Source organism: Pelophylax lessonae (assembly GCF_965119305.1).
Source record: "Pelophylax lessonae genome assembly, chromosome: 3".
NCBI classification, from domain to species: Eukaryota; Metazoa; Chordata; class Amphibia; order Anura; family Ranidae; genus Pelophylax; species Pelophylax lessonae.
This window is the reverse complement of record NC_138770.1, coordinates 306575694-306594132: the sequence shown is the minus strand read 5'-3', so window position 1 is coordinate 306594132 and position 18439 is coordinate 306575694. Positions and strand designations below refer to the sequence as shown.

The 18439-nt window shown below is 40.9% G+C and overlaps 1 protein-coding gene across 1 annotated transcript in view; it reads right to left on the bottom strand.

Annotated features, from left to right (window-relative positions):
* LOC309550509 (uncharacterized protein) overlaps positions 1-18439 on the bottom strand; it is a gene marked incomplete at its 5' end in the record, with an annotated part of 187921 nt that overhangs the window by 152952 nt on the left and 16530 nt on the right. The window contains 2 exons of the mRNA XM_082250873.1: positions 4543-4607; positions 18285-18412. Of these exons, the coding sequence (XP_082106999.1) occupies positions 4543-4607; positions 18285-18412 (193 nt within the window). The remainder of the gene's footprint in view (positions 1-4542; positions 4608-18284; positions 18413-18439) is intronic.

The window sequence follows — 18439 nt, the reverse complement described above, 5'->3', positions numbered from 1 at the left end:
TCTGGCCCGTTAGCTTAGTACATGAGGATGCTATAATAGCTAAACACCTGTTAAGAATGTAGACAGTATGTGCATTGTAAACAGTACAAAGGTTGATGTATAACCTAACGGGTTTAGCATGATAGGTAAAAAATGGTTAGTAATAAGAATGAGATTGGGCTGTTTTACTCATTACACTCTGTTGATTCTAGAGGTAAGCCTGGAACACACTGACATTTATTTTTGTTCAACCCAGCTGGCTGAACAAAAAAAAACTTGGCAGCCCGGGAGGAGCTCACTGTACTAACTATGCAATGTTAGTACAGGGATCTCCCACTGAGCTATTGTGTGCTGACAGGTGGACTCCCCCCCCCCCCACCAGAACATACTGGTCTGTGCTCTCAGCCAAACGCCAATACCAGCTGATATTCGACCCGTGTGTACCAGACTGTAATAAATATGTATAATGAAAGCCTTCAAGAACACAAAACAAATACAAAGGCAATGGTGTTTGATTTACTATCTACAGACTGTTTCATTTGAATTTTACAATGGAATAATGTACAAAGAAAATAAGGAAAAAAAAACAGGATCCTCTTTTGTTACATGTGTGAATAAATTCAATTTAATTTGTTATGTAAACAGTCTCCTTTAGTAAATCAACCACATGCCTAGCTTACCAAAGGCCCAACCTAAGTACTCATTTTTAGCCTAGCCCTTGTTCACTTTAAACATCTGAGCACATTTCTATCTGTAATCACTAAATATATTAACAATCACTTATGGAAAAAAAAAAAAAAAGCAATCTGGCCAAATTCAACTGACAATCATTTAAATCTCCACATTCTAAATGTCTTGCTCCACAGCACAAATATGAATGCAAATTTTTATTAGTCAGGATTATTTAGCGCCAACAGTTTGCACAGCGCTAATGCATAGGCAACCCACTCATTCCTGTTTTAAGTTGGACCTAGGAGCACCATTAAGTATTAGGATTCTGCTTGCACATGCAATCTTCCCTTGATACTTTTAATAAGCTTGAACCCAAAATATAGCAGAGCAGCGAGGTGTCAGTTAACAGCTGTGTCAGTAGGGACCAACAGCAAATCAGTTAAAAAAATGACCAGCTCTTTAGATTTTCCAGGTTCTGTCTTGTGATTTAATCATGAAAAAAAGTGTAATGAAAGTTTGCAAAATTGGTTGTCACCTTGTATACTACTTGAGAAGAAAGGTTAAAGCAGAATGTCAGCATAAACTTGTTTTTAATAACTTTGGATAGAACAGGGAAGAGTAGGAACCTCTGTCAGGTTTTTATTGCTGACGGTGTTCCAGTTAAGGAGTTTTCTCCTACTTTCTGTTCAGGGAATACTTGTCACCAAGAAGAAAACAAGTAGATGAACCTAGAGGGGTCAGACAGCAAGCAAACCTAACAGAGCCTCTCATCCTTCCCTGCTCTTTCCAAAACTATTTTGGGCTATATATGCCATTTAATTATGTGACGGAAGAAATATAATTTTTTTTTTAAAGATAGTATAATTACAAGCTGATGACATTATTCAAATGTTTACTATGATAATTAACTTCAATAACAATTAGTAATTTTGTGTTAAAAAAAAAAAAAAAACTCAAACAAAGATAAATGTGATAAATTCCTTACCACCCAAAGCCAAGAAACAGCAGATAACATAAATCCACAGGATTTGTTTGCCCATTTTTTCTTTGTAGTTCTCTTGCTTCCTTATTATCAGAACATCATGCTAAAATAGAGTCCTTCACTTCACGAGAACAGGTGTCTCTCTGCTACTGTCTCTTCCTCACTGATTCCTCTTACTTTGTATGAAGGGAGGAGACACAGGTACTTCTCACTATCCATCCCATTTTTACAGCTTCCAAACACCCTGCCTGCTAGTCAGCACATTTTCCATTAACCCACCCATTGCTGTGACAAATGACACTAAAATGAAAGCAATTATAGAAAAACTTGACTGTAATACACATACAAATATGTGTTTCATCTTGATATGCCTTAAAAACCTACTAAATGAAATTAGGTGCTATTATACAACTAATCTCTTATTATTATTATTCAAAAACTCTAGAAACATATTGACCTCCTAGGGTCCCAAAACCCCCTACATGGCTTATGTATCTAAGAACTTCTTGTTGGATTGAAATTTCAATTACCCTCACATCTCCAAGCTGATATCTGCAGAGGGGTGAGACCACTTCTGAACCAGTCTCCTAAATTATACATCTGCTTCTTTATAAAATAAATAGGAGTTGATAGATCTACAAAATCTTAATGGTATATTCAAAAAAGTGCATACGTTATGCAATAGTATGCACATCTAGTTAATTATGTCTACACTTACAATTTGATTCATACACTCCACCCCCTAGGCACCCAGTCCATTATCACTCAATATGTGGGGGGAAGGGTGGGTGCCGGTAGAATAAGAGTATCTGGGGTCAATCTCAATAATTCATATACGGTAAGTATATTGTACGTCACATACATGTATAAGGTAGACCATACAGAGCCCTCATATTTTATATACAGACATAAAAGTCCAAAGATGTAACATCAATATTTCTCTCAGTATTTATTAATAGCAATAACAAAGTGGCAAACCAGATCTATAAATAAAGAACTACAGTATACCTCTATGACAAAATGAGCCAGTGTAATTAAATTATAGATGTAGACCTCTTATTATGGATATTAATTAGTTGTAAACTCTTGCCTTATGTGTGCAGTTTTCTGATAATATTGTTATGCTTTTGTAGATCTATAACTTCCTATTTATCTCCCGAAGAAGAAAATATATAATCCAGGTAAAGCATTGATATATTGACATAGGAGATGTGAAGACAATAGAATTTTCAAACCAAAATGCAGTTCTTAAATTATACTGTATATGTGAATACATGTATGTTTGCTGGTACCTTAAAGGTCCACTTTCCATCATTTTTGCTATTAAATTGGGGATGTTTCTTACTATTATTGTAAAGCTGTCCAAGAACATAAATTATATTAATATGGTTCATTTTCAGTTTATTTTTTCTGCTTTCAAACACTGATTTACTAAAAAAGGAAGGCATTTCTTCTTTCTTAGCAGCTACAATGCCTCACCACTTTTTCCATGTAACAGGTCTAAAAAAAAGATCATTTCAATATTTTCAATGTAATTGAGAAACCTCTTCATCCTTTAGCAGAGGTTTTGGGTAATACCCAAAGTACCCCCATATCATCCCTCATATTATTATTATTATCCTTTATTTAGAAAATGCTGTGCATGAAATAATGAAAGGATGCAAGTTAAGTGGGGTACAGATGGATAAAAATTTGTCTGGCTCAGCAGGGACTGGCTGAATAACTAATCGCATAATACCCATTTTTACAGTTTCTAGAGAAAACAGATACAGAAAAGAAAAGGACCCTTACAGTACAAACTTACAATGCAAGAGGTGCACAAATAATAGATACAATAATCATTACGTGGTTGGCTTCCAGTAAATTCTGCTTCTCTTTTATAAGAAATGATTCCTGGCAATGCATATAATTTGAAGATCTATACACATGTAAATGCTGTGAAAAAAGACCACACCTGTGTTTACCATACAGAAGGAGTGGGTTTTTCTGCTTTTAATGTGATAATGGAATACTTATTATTAATTATTATTACTATTGTTGTCGTTCCTATTAGATTCGGTACGTTTTTACATTGGAGACATAATTAGAATAAAGACTTAAGTACAAAACTTAAAACAAGTTTTATACGACCCTCCTCTCCGAACATGCATTCTTCTATGCTATAAAGGAAGTGCTTTAACATAAGGGGAACCTTGTCACTGTGCATGTAAATCTTTTTGATTCCCCTACTATCTGACGAAACACTGCTACTTCAGAGATAAAGGATCACCATGATCAGGGTTATTTTTCATAAAATTCAACCAGGATTCTGTATTTTCACATTATAAGTATGATGTACGAAATATAAAGAAATATAAAAACATACATTTTGTGATAATTTTATATGGCTTTTAAGGATCTAAAAAAGAGATACATGTATCCTAACAGTGTCTTCTTTAGATACTTGTATTATACTTACCATTGTTGCCACTGATAAATATAATCTTCATTTTCTTCCAGAGTTGCAGGCACAGCTAGAATTTGTTTAATGTTTCCCACGCAATAATACCAGCTCCATTTTTCTTTTTACCAAAGCATAAAGTAAAGACCATATATCTGTGCTTTTTTAAAATGCTGTCAAAGTTGTATTGATTTGTTTTCATAGAGAGACTGATTCCTAGAAGAGTATTAGAATATGTTTTTACACTGGCCGTGTTGGGCACCCCTATAGGGGTAAACTTGTTAAAAAAGACATTTGAAGTGGACCTTATAATTGCTTTGTATATGTTTTTTATACATAAAAATATATATTTATGAAAAGAAACCGGTAAAAAAAAAAAAAGAAAGAAATGGAGTTTGTTAATCTTTGCTTCTACTAGTTAACTGGCTATCAGGCTTATCCTGTGGCTTCAATAGTTTGAGTAACTGACCCGGAACAAGGGTGAAGATCAGGAAATCTAATTTTACTCTGACTTTTCTGTTCTGCGTACTCATTCTGAAAGCAAGAGACGTAGAGACATTTTAGCAACAAGATATTATAACAAACAATTGTAAGTCTGTAAATTATTAGCTACTATTTACTTAATAAATATGTAGAAATAAGATGTAAAACGCACATAGCATTAAGATAAAATCATCATTGTGTTATAGAAATTAAGATGGAAAGGATCTCTTGTATGAGAATATTTGTAGATGTGCAGCTCTTAACCACTTAAGCCCCGGAGGATTTGGCTGCTCAAACACCAGGCCCTATTTTGCGATTCGGCACTGTGTAATTTTAACGGACAATTACGCGGGCGTGCAACGCTGTACCCAAATGAAATTGACACCCTTTTTTTCCCACAAACAGAGCTTACTTTTGGTGGTATTTGATAACATGTGCGATTTTTATTTTTTGTGCTATAAACAAAAAAAGAGCGACAATTTTGAAAAAATAACAATATTTTTCACATTTTTTTTATATGAAATTCTCAAAAAAAAAAAATGTTAAAATCAAAATTATTTAACATTTTAGGCCAATTTGTTTTCTGCTACATATTTTTGGTAAAAAAAATTGCAATAAGCGTATTTTGATTGGTTTGCACAAAAGTTATTGCGTTTAATAACTACAGGAAAGATTTATGTAATTTTTATTGGTTTTTTTTAACTAGTAATGGTGGCGATCTGCGATTTTTTTTGCGGGACTGCGACATTGCGGCAGACAGATCGGACCTCTGACTGACATTTTTGACACTTTTGGGAGTACCAGTGACATTACTACAGTAATCAGTGCTATAAATATTCACTGTTACTGTAAAAATGACACTGGCAGGGAAGGGGTTAACTTTATTGGTGATCAGTGGGTTAAATGTATCCCTAGGGGCGTGATTCTAACTGTGGGGGGGGCGTGGCTTGTGATGTAACCACAGAGGCATACGATCCTACATAGCAGGATCGTATAGTCTCTGCACTTACATCAGGGAGAATGACAGACGGCTGTGTTTACATCAGCCGTCTGCCTTTCTCCCTCTCCTGCGGGAGATTGCGAGTGGCCGGCGGACATCGGAGCCGCCGGTCAAACGCGCGGGGATCCCTGTGAACGAGTGGGGGCGGGAGCGTGCCTCTGGCGGCGCGCGCTCACCCCTACAGGCTCCTGGGTGAGCGACGTAGCCCAGCGCGGCGGTCGGCAAGTGGTTAAAGTATATCTAAAGGCAAAACTTTTTTTAGTTTTGGATAGAGTGGAGATGGATTAGAACACTTGTCAGCTTTTATTGCTGTCTGTGCCCCCGTTAAGCAGATCCACCCCCTCTATTTGTCCTGTTTACCATTAAGATTGAAAGTAAAAGTAATAGAAAATCCCAAATTTTGGGTTGTCCCCAGAAAAGTAAAAGAGGGGAAATATTTAAATAGGGACACTAGTTATGGTGACCTGGGGGTCCCCAAAGAATTCCCTTAATTCGGAGGAATTTTATTTCACTTCCTGTTTGGCTATGAGACAGGAAGTGAAGGGAAATCTCTGCAATGCAGGGGCCAAGTCCTAGGAAAAAAAGTGTGGGAACTCACCCAAGACCCCCCCCCCCCTTTAAACAAATAAAGTTCAACATTTATTGTAAAGTGCCAGTTTACGAGGACACCTCCAAAATTCACATGCATTAAACAAATATATATATAGAACAGATGTATAGTTTCTCACAAAGTGACTACACTCCTCACATTTTTGTAAATATTTTATTATATCTTTTCATGTGACAACACTAAAGAAATTACACTTTGCTACAATGTAATGTAGTGAGTGTACAGCATGTATAACAGTGTAAATTTGCTGTCCCCTCAAAATGACTCAACGCACAGCCATTAATGTCTAAACCTAAAGGAGGAAGAAATGATGGGTGTAGTAGGAGGTGCTAACCATATAAATATAGAATCAGATACCAAAATCGAGTTGACCTGCGTGTGTGTAATGTAGTAGGCTGCCTGTACCTTGCACTTCACAGAGCAGCTCCGTGTGGCTCCCGCTGCACTTTGACCCATGGCGTCACTTCCCCCGCAGCGAGCTGCATGGAGCTGCTGTGAATCATTCTGGGGGAAGTTAAAGGAGGACTACTGACAGCCTACTGTGGCTGCGTCTTTATCCTGAGCAGATATTGGGAGCTGTGCTGGTATTGGTTCCAGTTTACGCAGTAATAAAGCCTAGTATTGGTACCCGTTTACACAGTAATAACCCCTAGTATTGATGCCAGTTTATGCAGTAATAACCCCTAGAATTGGTGCTAGTTTACGCAGTAATAAAGCCTAGTATTGCTGCCAGTTTACGCAGAAATAAAGCCTAGTATTGGTGGCAGTTTGTGCAGTAATAACCCCTAGTATTGGTGCCAGCTTATGCAGTAATAACCGCTAGTATTGGTGCCAGTTTACGCAGTAATAAAGCCTAGTATTGATGCGAGTTTACACAGTAATAAAGCCTAGTATTGGTGCCAGTTCACTCAGTAATAAAGTCTACTATTGGTGCTAGTTTACGCAGTAATAACCCCTAGTATTTGTGCCAGTTTACACAGTAATAACCCCTTGTATTAGTGCCAGTTCATGCAGTAATAAAGCCTAGTATTGATGCCAGTTTACGCAGTAATAAAGCCTAGTATTGGTGCCAGTTTACGCAGTAATAAAGCCTAGTATTGGTGCCAGGTATGCAGTAATAAAGCCTAGTATTGGTGCCAGTTCATGCAGTAATAAAGCCTAGTATTGATCCAAGTTTACGCAGTAAAAAAGCCTAGTATTGTTTCCAATTTACGCAGTAATAAAGCCTAGTATTGATGCCATGCTCTCAGCACGTTGGAGGTAGGGAATAATAGTGAGACCTGCCAACCTGCCTTGGACTGTGTTTACCTGTATGTACTGAATTGTACATGAATTATCTGATAAAGTATTTTTAGCACATGGAGACAAAAGATTTAAAATCTTGTCTGTGCACCCTTACTCTATTACAACATGCTTGACTTCTTTGTTTTTGGATTCTGAGCCTGGTCTGTCTTACCTAGGCCTCAACGATCATCCCACTTTTCACTAAATGTGCTTTAGTGGCCACAAAGAACTTTCTCACTAAATAGTGAAATATAGGCAGGTCAGCAGCGACTCTAGGAAAAAAATATGTGGGGGGGTCACATAAGATACCGCAGTCAAAACTGGGGGGGGGGGACTCATAAGTTTCTCCACTATATCCTACCACTGCCAAAAAACTAAATGAGTATACCGGTATATATATAAATAAGGTTACAAAAGAATAGAGTAATGCAGTATGCAATGATACCTTTTTATTGTACTAACCTAACACTTAAAAGAACAAGCTTTCAAGAGTTTTCCTTTTATCCTTAGGTATTGTTTCAGGCCTGAGAAAGAGGAAAACTCTTAAAAGCTTTTCTTTATAGTTGAAAGCAATCTCAGCAAACAGTTTACGCAGTAATAACCCCTAGTATTGGTGCCAGTTTACACAGTAGTAACCCCTAGTAATGGTGTCAGTTTATGCAGTAATAGCTCCTAGTATTGGTGCCAGTTTACGCAGTAATAAAGCCTAGTATTAGTGCCAGTTTACGCAGTAATAAAGCCTAGTATTGATGCCATGCTCTCAGGGCAGAGGAAGTAGGGAAGAATAGTGGGACCTGCCAACCATAGTGATGAAAGTGTTAAGGCCAGTCACGACAGTGGCAGCGTTCTTAACACTTTTATCAATTTCATGGGAGATCTTTGTGATTTACCCATTGGTCTCCTGCTACAGTACTGCACACCTCTCCCTCCAGGACTCCTTTCCTCCGCCACACACCACAGTAAAACTAAAGGGGGAGGCTGCTACAGCGCACCTCTCCATCCAGGACTCATGCCCTTACAGCAGGGGTGCCAAACCTTTTGAGGAGCCACAGGTCCCAGGCCACAATGAGCGAAGCAGGCAGATAACAGGTCCTTGTCCATCCAGCATATGCAGAGCAGACACAAACACAGCCCGCTCTACTCTATGGGCCCTCTGTTCCGATCCGCCCTGACAGATGCAACTCAGCGGACCTCAATCTTCACTTCTTCCTCAGGATTCCTGCAGGTATTGCTGGCTGCTGCTGTCCGCCAGGCGGGTATGGCTGATGGCTGCTTCTGGCTGTCCTCCAGGGCTGGTATTGCTGATGGGTACTGCTGGGGGGTACTGCTGGGGGGGGGTACTGCTGGCTGGTACTGCTAGAAGGTGCTGCTGGAGGGTACTGCTGGTGGGTACTGCTGGATGGTACTGCTGGCGGGGGGGGGGGGTACTACTGGTTGGTACTGCTGGCAGGTGCTGCTGGTGGGTACTGCTGGCTGGTACTGCTGGTGTGTACTGCTGGCAGGTGCTTCTGGCAGGTACTGCTGACTGGTACTGTTGGTGGGTACTGCTGGCTGGTACTGCTGACTGGTACTGTTGGTGGGTAATGTTGGCTGGTACTGCTGGCTGGTACTTCTGATTGGTACTCCTGGTGAGTACTGCTGGTGGGTACTACTGGCTGGTACTGCTGGCTGGTACTGATAGTGGGTACAGTTGGTGGGTACTGCTGGTGGGTACTGCTGGTTGGTACTGTTGGTGGGTACTGCTGGCTGGTACTACTAGCAGGTACTGCTGGCTGGTACTGCTGGCAGGTACTGCTGGCGGGTACTGATGACAGGTGCATCCGGTGGGTACTGCTGGCTGGTAATGTTGGTGGGTACTGCTGGCTGGTACTGATAGTGGGTACAGTTGGTGGGTACTGCTGGCTGGTAATGTTGGTGGGTACTGCTGGCTGGTACTGATAGTGGGTACAGTTGGTGGGTACTGCTGGCTGGTACTGTTGGGGGGTACTACTGGAGGGTACTGCTGGCTGGAACTTCTGGCTGGTACTTCTGATTGGTACTCCTGGTGAGTACTGCTGGTGGGTACTACTGCCTGGTACTGATAGTGGGTACAGTTGGTGGGTACTGCTGGCTGGTACTGTTGGTGGGTACTACTTGAGGGTACTGCTGGCTGGTACTACTAGCAGGTACTGCTGGCTGGTACTGCTGGCAGGTACAGCTGGTGGGTACTGCTGGCTGGTACTGCTGGCAGGTGCATCTGGTAGGGAAATGCTGGCTGGTAATGTTGGTGGGTACTGCTGGCTGGTACTGATAGTGGGTACAGTTGGTGGGTACTGCTGGTGGGTACTGCTGGCTGGTACTGTTGGTGGGTACTACTGGAGGGTACTGCAGGCTGGTACTACTAGCAGGTACTGCTGGCTGGTACTGCTGGCAGGTACTGCTGGTGGATACTGCTGGCTGGTACTGCTAGCAGGTGCATCTGGTGGGTACTGCTGGTGGGTACTGCTGGCTGGTAATGTTGGTGGGTACTGCTGACTGGTACTGCTGGTGGGTACAGCTGGCTGGTACTGCTGACTGGTACTGGTGGTGGTTACTGCCGGTGGGTACTGCTGGCTGGTACTGTCAGTGGGTACTGCTTCCTGGTACTGCTGGTGAGTAATGCTGGCGAGTACTGATGGCTGGTACTGCTGGTGGGTACTGCTGGCGGGTACTTCTGGTGAGTACTGCTGGTGGGTACTGCTGGCTGGTACTGCTGGTGGGTACAGCTGAGGGAGACTGCTGACTGGTACTGTTGGCTGGTACTGTTTGCTGGTACTGTTGATAGGTACTGCTGGCTTGTACTGCTGGTGGGTACTGCTGGCTGGCACTGCTGGCTAGTACTGCTGGCTGGTACTGCTGGTGGGTACTGCTGGCGAGTAGTGCTGGCTGGTACTGCTGGCGGGTGCAGCTGGCTGGTACTGCTGGTGAGTACTGCTAGCTGGTACTGCTGGTGGGTACTGCTGGCTGGGTACTGCTGGCTGGTACCACTGGTGGATACTGCTGGACAGTTCACGACCCACCGTCCATCCCCAAGCATCAGTGTAAATCTGTGACAGGAGCCGGTGCTGGAGGAAGCATGCGGCTGCAGTAGAGAGCAGAGCAGATGCTTCCTGTATCACTCCTGTCACAGGCTGAAGTTGTATATATTTGATATCACCCCGCTTGTGACAGGAGATGGCACTATACAGGAAGCATCTTCCTTTAGTGCCGGCTGAGCAGCTCTGTTCTTCTCACACACACAGATGCCACAGACAGCTCGCATACAAAGGCCAGTGACAGTCAGGTGGGTACTGCTGTCAGGTACTGCTGGTGCATACTGCTGGCTGGTACTGCTGGTGGGTACTGCTGGCTGGTACTGCTGGCTGGTAATGCTGGCGGGTACTGCTGGCTGGTACTGTCATTGGGTACTGCTTGCTGGTACTGCTTGTGGGTACTGCTGGTGGGTACTGCTGACTGGTACTGTTGGTGAGTACTTCTGGCTTGTACTGCTGGCGGGTATTGCTGGCGAGTACTGCTGGCGGGTACTGTTGGCTAGTACTGCTGGCTAGTACTGCTGGCTGGCTCTGCTGGTGAGTACTGCTGGTGTGTACTGCTGGCTAGTACTGCTGGCTGTTACTGCTGGTGGGTACTGCTGGCTGGTACTGCTGGTTGGTTCTACTGGCTGGGTACTGCTGGTTGGTACTGCTGGTGGGTACTGCTGGTGGGTACTGCTGGCTGTTACTGCTGGTGGGTACTGCTGGACAGTTCCCTACCCACTGTCCATCCCCATGCATCAGTGTAAATCTGTGACAGGGACGGCGCTGGAGGAAGCATACAGCTGCAGTAGAGAGCAGAGCCGATGCTTCCTGTATTGCTCCTGTCACAGGCGGAGGTGGAGTACATTTGGTATCACTCTGCCTGTGACTATACAGGAAGCATTGGCTCTGCTTCCTCCAGTGGCGGCTGAGCGGCTCTGTTCTTCACACACACAGATGCCACAGACAGCTCGTATACAAAGGTCAGTGACAGTCAGTCCTGCAAGAAGTGGCTGCTAACAGGAACGCCGTTCCTGCTGTGGAAAAAGTACAGGAACGCTGTTCCAAAGCATTCCTGCAGGACTCGTGCCATGCTGCAATGGGACACAGATAGTGAAAAAAAATCTGAATGGGGTTATAACACTCTCTCGCTCTATCAAAAAAAAAAAAAAAAAGTTTTGCATATAGTTCTACTTTACCTCCTTTGCATCGGATCAGATGTAAATTAACGTTACTTTGGAACACATCTTGTGCCAAGCACTAGTTTTTTAAAATTGACATCATCACAGTAAGTATACAACGTCTTGGTTTACTTGCATTTTTTTTATTCCTTTCTTGTAATCAGCTTTGTCAAACCATGCAGCATGCAGCAACTATTAGCTTAGTAATAATAAAAAATATTTTATCATATCTAGTAAACTAGATGAACAAAGTTATCTAATTACACCTGTCTTTGAAATAAGTCAGTAAAGATAATTTCATAGCACTAACTGGTGCAGCAAAATACAGTATGAAGTGTTCAAAGTTCTACACATGGTACATGTTTGGTTTTTGAAGGTGTTTTTCTCAGTTCATGATCATGTAGAGAAAATACACATTCTGTAGAAGACAGGATAGCAATTGTAATTCCTATCAGGAGACATGGCCCATAATTTGGAATTGTCATGCTGGAGACTATTGTGCATAACTGGGGATTCTGGTGAAGTTATATTGTCAGTGGAGTTTCTGAGAAATGTAGGATGAAAGCCACAACTTGTCAACGGCCATGTTAAACTGACTTATTAGTTTTGAGTGTAGTTAGCTTATAAACCTTATGTAATATCTGTCACTGTATTCTGATGAACAACATACCACTGTGATATCATGACTTTTTAATGTTAGATAACATCAAATAAATAAATAAATGAAAAAAAAAAAAATGAAAGTAAGCACTGTTACACAATATTATTAATGCTCAGTGATCCTCGATTCCTCACTAGTCATGTGAGCATGTTAAAAAATAATTTGAAATCATACTCCACACAATTATATACATTGTGCTAAAAATACACATTTAACAACTAATGTTTTCTTATAAACACACATGTGCCAGAGGTTTATGTGCCAAAATAATATCTCAATTACCGGTATGAATAAATGTGAATACTAAACATATAAAACATATTATAACACAAATATCTATATCAGTAGATTCAATTTGTGAGTAGTAGTCCAGTATATAGAGCAGTGATGGCGAACCTTGGCACCCCAGATGTTTTGGAACTACATTTCCCATGATGCTCAACTACACTGCAGAGTGCATGAGCATCATGGGAAATGTAGTTCCATAACATCTGGGGTGCCAAGGTTCGCCATCACTGATATAGAGTGATAGTCCAAAACAGAAAAAAATAGTGATGGTATCTAGATCCATGTATCCATACCCATGAAAGTGGGCACAAATTTGGGGCCCACACACATGGGACGGAGGATGTCTAATAATTTTTAAAAAAGAAAATTAAAAAAAAATGAAAATGTGTGTGTTTTTCGTGAGGTAAAATTATGGGTCAAGGCCCCTTTAACCATTTTAAGACCGGAAGGATTTGCCCCCTTAATGACCAGGCCCTATTTTGCGATTCGGCACTGCGTTATTTTAACGGACAATTGCGCGGTCATGCAACGCCGTACCCAAGCAAAATTTATGTCCTTTTTTGATCACCTGTGCGATTTTTATTTTTTGCGCTACAAACAAAAAAATAGCGACAATTTTGAAAAAAAAAAAAAAACAATATTTTTCACATTTGCTATATGACATTCTCAAAAAAAAAAAAAAAATAATAAATTTTTTTTTTTTTTAACATTTTAAGCCAATTTGTTTTCTGCTACATATTTTTGGTAAAAAAAAATAGCAATAAGCATATTTTGATTGGTTTGCCAAAATGTTTTCGTATCTACTAATTACGGGAAAGATTTATGTAATTTTTATTTTTTTTTTACTAGTAATGGCAGCAATCTGCAGTTTTTTGTGGGACTGCAACATTGCGGCGGACAGATCGGACCTCTGACTGACATTTTTGACACTTTTGGGGGGGACCAGTGACATTACTACAGTAATCAGTGCTAAAAATATGCACTGTTACTGTAATAATGACACTGGCACGGAAGGGGTTAACACTATGGGTTATCAAGGGGTTAAATGTGAGCCTAGGGGAGTGATTCTAACTGTTGGGGGGCGTGGCTTCTGAAATGACCATCGAGACATGTGATCCTATATAGAAGGATCACATAAGCTCTGTGATCATCCCAGGGAGAAGAACGGTCAGCTGTGTTTACAACAGCCGACCGTCCTTCTCTCTGAGCGGGGAACGATCGCGGGTGTCAGGCGGTGCATCGGCTTCCCCGCTGACAAGCCCCCTAGCCTCCTGACAGCGAGCGGCGTAGACCTACGTCGCTTTGCCCAGGGGCGGCTGCCTGCCGGTAGGCAGTCGTTAAGTGGTAAAGAAGGCAGAGGACATGGCACATGTATGTTTGGCCAGAAGCAAGTGATACACGTGAGTTTCCAGAGGGTTCTGTACCCTATATAAAAGGGGTTCCGTCCAGGGTCATTCACTGTTGACTGACAGCTGCCTGGCAAGCTCCCTTCCCATCCCCCTTTGTCGCTGGCACTTTATGTGGTATGATAAATAAAATAAATGGATAGGCGCTATTAAAAAGGTTATCACAAATAGTAAATTACGTTGCAATCAAAATAATAAAAATATAAGATATTTTTTGATTGCAACATAAACTATTTTAATTAATATTTTTTATTATTTTGATTGCAAAGTAATTTACTACTTGTGATAACCTTTTTAATAGCGCCTATCCATTTATTTGATTTATCAGTCAGTTATATGTGGAGACACATTAAGGATTGGCAGCTGTCTCATTTAAAGGTTATCTGCTTGATTCGCATTTTTGATTCGCACACTGTTTTTTACCATATCTTTTTAGTTTTAGTGTGGTAGCGTATTGGTCACTTTACACTTTATCATTAGACACTTTATGTGGTATGTCACCCTTGATTCAAGGGGGACTTGTTAATAATTTTAAGTAGAATTCGCTTAAGCTCTGTGACTAAGCGATATTGGCGAAATGCATAGAGATAGAGTTGCCGCTTCCAGCTTCTGTGGATAACCATTGGACGTCACTTCTGGGAGCGGTGGAATGCATGCCAGCTAAGGAGCTGCAGTCTGGCGTGGGATAGAGTGAATTCCCGATACATCCCACAGTGGCCTTAGGGCACTTAACTCAAGGCCAAGGACTGGTTGCAGTTTAACCTTTAGTTACGCATAGCAACTTGTTTGTAAGTTAACCTTTTGTTGCAGTGATGCCTCACAGTTCCCAATATACTAAGTTCAGACCCAGGTTTCTTAGAGAGATGTACCAGGACCCACATGCACCCCTTGAGTAACTATAGACCAGGCTTTGTGTGGTTATACAGCTTTACTAAAAGTTCAGCATGGCATACATAATATGGAAAAAAAGTCCTTTCCCTAACTAACTCTAACAGCAGTAAAGTACTTATGGGTGAAGTCCATAACTGGTATGACTCGACTGAAGAAGTCCATGGCTTGGGTGTATTCCAGAGAGGAAAAATAGATATTAAAAAAACAGTATTGCCCATTTTCAATGCTAATTTGGTAGGCACTATCAAACAAATGGCATGTGGGGTTGGGCCGGCCACTTCCCTGGGGGCATGTATCAAAGCAAAAAAAAAAAATTTCAATTTGATTTGGTGGAGAGTATTATCGCTATTATATATGATATTCTGATCCTGTCGAACGGGTAAATGCATGAGCATCTGTTCAAATGCCAGAACAGCCAAGGTGCATTTAGAACTTACACTTAAGTTCATCTGCAGTGTCAACTCATGTGCATTAATGCACACTATTTCATGTGCTAATATGTGATGCATTACATTCCCAGCAATTTATATTTTATTTTTCGTCATTTGAAAAGCTTGTCTTTCTGTTTGCCATAATGAAACTGGGAATGTTGTTGAACCTGTCAGGGGATCAATACTATTCACCAGACAATAGAACCATTATTGAAAACAGCTTGGCACATTTCCAGCCCGGCAAGTCAGGCAAGTGCTATTGGCTGGTATTCTCTCAGAGTCTCCTGCTTTTTAGACCCCCCTATCCTATGCTGTGTCCTCCTGCATGTTCATTCCACCAAAATCCATTCAGGAAAGGCTTAAAGCATCAGACTGTCTGTACCTGCAGGTTCCTGTATCTGCTTGTTCATTTTATAATATGTACGATGCAATACAGGATTTAGGTTGGCACAATTATAACATGATAGCATCAGGCTGTTTCCTTGTACTTGCCATAAAACGGGTTAGGCAAGGTTTGTGATGTTCGCATTCTCTTTCATGTTCTATGCTGGTGTCACATGAATGTTACTGATAACAGAAAAAAATACCAGTGAGTGGGCAACAATTTTTCCGCATTGTTTCACAGTAATACATTTCTTAACTTAAAAGTGCCTGTACACAGTCGGAAATATTCAGTGTATGGGCAAAGGGATATTTGATGGTAAAGTCCAGTCCAGTTATTTGACTATTTTTTCTATATTGCATGTGGCACAACAAATGGACTTTGATAGTACAGCTGGTAAGATTATCAGTGTACCAGATTATAGACACACATTCAAACATATAGAATTGCACAAGCTGTGACTGACAATGTGGCAATTTTGGCATGCCCCAGAGGGGCAGCTTTATCTTTAGCTGTATAATAGTTGTGCTTGTCTTGTTATAATATGAACACAATAAAATCATTGCCTATATACACTCTGCTCTTACTCATCACAATAGTATTGAGTGAGGTGCAGTGTCAGTAAATATTCTTTTTTTGCTCCACAAGTTTTTACATTTCTTTTTTCTTATTAATAACAAACGTCGACCATTGTCCATTAGATCAAATAAATGGAAAATGTTAAATAAAACTCATATGTCTGCATGCTCATTAAGAATTAGATTTGAGCCAAACTGCCCAAACTAGCCCAAAATGTCTAGATCTCCCTCCAGAATTCAGGTTTTCTGAAATGTAAACAGTTGGTGATCCTGGGCAATTTCATTGATTAAATATGGTCACTACCCTATGTGGTCAATAATGTCACTTCTGCCCTGGGTTGACATTAGCGCAGCTCTAGTGATCTGTCATTTAGCAGCAGGAGTGTGATAGGTTGACTTTGTTGGGTTCTCGTGATTGACAAGGATTTACATCACTGAATGTCATGATTGACAATGGATTTATATTGCCGGACTTCCATGTGTTTTATGCTGGATTTACATGAGGGACACTTTGGGGGTTTTTATTGTATGTTTTTCAATTGCAGTTAAGGGCTTTTTTTATAGTATTGGTGGATTTTTTTTTTACATTTAACTATTTCTGGGAATGGGTAAAAAGGGGTACAAATGTAATATGGGGAACTCATTCCCCTGGATGGAGGTGAAAATCTGTGGCCCCTCTTATTATATGGGGGGGGGGGGCATCAAAACTCTTTTATAAGTCCCTCGAAACCCTTTTTGGGGAGCAAGCAGGGGGACAGGTCCATAGCCCTCAACATCCTAACATTGGGACAAGGTGCATTGTGGAGAGGGAGGGGGGAGTAGTAAGAGACAAAACAACCTGATCCTTTTGTAGGGTACCCCCTCAATGTTGAAAGGCATGTGCCTGGTATGGTACAGAAAGGGGGGTTGCACACTCTTAGCTTTTCTTTTGCTGCATGCCTAGATATGAATCTGGTTAGCATATTAAGGGGAACTCCTCACCATTTATCAAATGTCACTTTAAAAGGACTTCATTGTGCTGTTCTATAACAATATGTACCACTTTAAGACATCCCCAATGCATGCTATTTAAAGGATTTGCGTGTTTTCAATTTTGCCTTTAAAGTCACATGAAAAGAACCTCGTCCCTCTGAAAGGTATTTTTTAAATTTAAAAACATTTTGGCAGTGGTACATGTTCCTCATGGCAGTACCCAGTTCTCTATACTCTTTTTTCTTCAATAGATGTGTAGCCCTGAAAATGGCCAGAAAAATTAGACTTGCCCATAATAGAATTCAATGGGGCTCGGTGCGAAGTTCAGGATTTGTGTGCTTTCCGCCAGGTTCGCCTATCCTTGCTTGAACCCTACCTGCCAAGGGACACTCATGCTCATCCCTTCTCTATATTTTATTCTTTAAAATCACTTCAGGCTTTTAAAATTGTACTTATTTAGTTTACTTTGTGCCTGTAGTTCTGATTCCGGTGTTATAGCTGCATTATACATTTCTGCCATTACTTGAAGCTGAAATAATTAAAACAGTATAACTAAAGGAAAAACATTTTTTTTTTAGTTTTGGATAGAGTGGAGAGGGACTAGAACACCTTCCAGTTTTTATTGCTGTCTGTGCCCCCGTTAGGGAGAATCACGCTCATTATTTGTCCTCTTTACCGTTATCATTGAAAGTGAAATTAAAAGAAAATCCCAAATTTTGTGTTTTCTCTAAAAACGTAAGAGGAGAATTCTTCTAATGGGGACACTAGTTCTGGTGATCTGGGGGTCCCCAAGGAATTCCATTAATTTGTAGGGAATTCCTCTCACTTCCTGTTTGGCTATGGGACAGGAAGTGGGGGGTAATCTCCTCAATGGCACAGAGATGGCTAAAAAAAATCTGACAGGCGTTATAACCCTCCCTTACTCTATCCAACATTTTTAAAAAAAGTTTTACTTATAGTTCTTCTTTAATTTGTTGGTCAAATCCATCTAAATCTGCTAGTCTAACATTACCTGTCCCCCAGACTGGCAATGTTGCTGTCCAAAGGTGTCAGCTTTACTACTTCCTCCAAAATGGAGACACTCCCAGACAGAAGTATGTTACTGGCTGCATCACCAGGTGAAATAGAGGGGAAAAAAGCCTAAAAAAAAACAAATGCATACATCAC